General features: G+C 41.9%; 1 protein-coding gene across 1 annotated transcript in view; it reads right to left on the bottom strand.

Moving 5' to 3' along the window:
* Nucleotides 1-1,951, bottom strand: part of RAPH1 (Ras association (RalGDS/AF-6) and pleckstrin homology domains 1) — a 152,624-nt gene that overhangs the window by 4,089 nt on the left and 146,584 nt on the right. The window contains exon 13 of the mRNA XM_019523488.1: nt 1-113. Within this exon, the coding sequence (XP_019379033.1) occupies nt 1-113 (113 nt within the window). The remainder of the gene's footprint in view (nt 114-1,951) is intronic.

Raw genomic sequence — 1,951 nt, 5'->3', positions numbered from 1 at the left:
GGCGGGAGGGGTGGAGATGGCTGGGAAGCTGTATATGGGGCAACTGCTTTTGGTTGCGGGGACACAGGAGGTGCAAGTGAAGTGAAGGGCCGGCTCACAGACTCCATTCTGGCCTATAAGAAGGGGGTTTAAAGAGAGAGAGAGAGAGAGAGAGGGAGAGAGAGAGAGAGAGAAAGAGATTACAAAGTCAGGTTCTGAATGTGCCTGTCATTGGAAAAGTAAGCAGCAGACTGCAACATGCAGGAAGAGGCAGCACAAGGAAACACTGGATGTTGGTAGAGAGCACTCACTGCAGGTTGACGGAGTGACGAGGACAGAGAGGAAAGGTTTACATAACTGTGCGCCTGGACAACAGAAGAAGGATTTGACTTCAAGTTTTCTGAGCTGGTGACAGATACAACACTTGATTGCCACTGCAGTTGACATGCAGGAGGGACAGGATGGGAGCATGAGCCAGCCAAGAGCTCCATGGACAGACCCATGTATCGAAGTGGAATCTTAGTTCATGGGACTCCAGCTGGGTATACATGATCCCCATACAGATCTCTTTGCAGGCCTGGCCATTAGCAAGGAAGAAGGCAGGGTAGATAGGCACCTTTTGAAACTACACTAAATAGAAAGGAAGCCATGCCCACCATGAGATGGTGGACTTTTATTCCCTTCTGTCAGACTCAGGTTGGACCATAAACGGCTACGAGCGAAGGCTCTAGTTTTGTTAGCGCTTGTCATGGTGTTGCTAACACTTTGAAAACATTCTGAAATATTATTGATATACTTTCACCCTGCATGCACTGACATTGAGAAATGCACAAGAAAAAGAGGAATTTTATGGAAAACACCCCAGAAGATAATGTGTAAAATAAAGATTCCTGGAGAAAAATCAGCTGGGCATGCAATAATGTAACACAGAGAAAGCAAAAGCAAGCCAAAGAGAAAAAAGGTGAGTTGAGAAAAGGAAGAATGGAGGAAACACTGCATTCTACAAACAGCATAGCCTACTCATTGGGTTTACTTCCATACATTAGTGATAAAGTGTCCTCTCAAACTGTGCCCTGAATTTCTCTTCAGGATTAAAGAACAGAATCACATGTAGTTGGCACTCCACCCTCCTTATACCATAGTCCTGCTTGAAGCCAAGCAATGTGTTCCTTGATGATATATGTAATTCAACATGAGGCCAGGAAAGCAGCTAACTAACTAGCAAGGATTGTTTAGTTACTAAACCCTTTATTTGATAAGGTCTTGCAGACGTATTTAACTAGGTAAAATTTCATTTGCACTATATAAAGGTTTTCATATCAATTGGTTGTAGGGGCAAGAATACGGATAGCACTAGATCAGTTCTACATATGAACAGAGCCTGAATCAAAGAGAGAGATTTATGAGTGTGGGATGTACCCGTACTTGTTAAATCAGACTGATAAGGCAAGAAATCTGACAAAACTCCATATAGAAATCAACGTGTTTTTCAAAAAAAAGGTTAGGCTGTCTTATAGGGGTTAGTCTGTAAGATTTCTGTTATATAAATCACACAAGTCAATGTGTTTAAAAGTCCCTGACCTTAAGCTTGCCCTGTACAAGGCACCACAGGTGTGCTGACCTTAGCTGTGCTGGACTTCACATTTGACACCTGAGACAATGAAGCAACAGGAGAAACACAAAGCAGCGTAAAACAGAGAGAGGGAGACGTAAGAATTAACAAGCAGTCATCCCAGCATGATAGGATCTGTGAAGATTATGAGATAAAAAATCCATGAGCTAGTTAAGTCTGTCCCCACTTCACTTTGCAACCTGAAGCACTATTACTACATTTGCTTCAAATATACTGTCAGAGGGCAAACTTTTCATAAAAGATTTGACTAGATGAACATGGTTTTTAGATACATATAAAGCATGCAGCATTTAGCTTCACACTGATTATAAAAACAAGTGCTATCTAATTTTTTTTTTT

This window comes from Gavialis gangeticus, unplaced genomic scaffold, assembly GCF_001723915.1.
Source record: "Gavialis gangeticus isolate Ggan-Ray unplaced genomic scaffold, GavGan_comp1, whole genome shotgun sequence".
Lineage (NCBI taxonomy): Eukaryota > Metazoa > Chordata > Crocodylia > Gavialidae > Gavialis > Gavialis gangeticus.
This window is presented reverse-complemented; position numbering and strand designations above follow the sequence as displayed.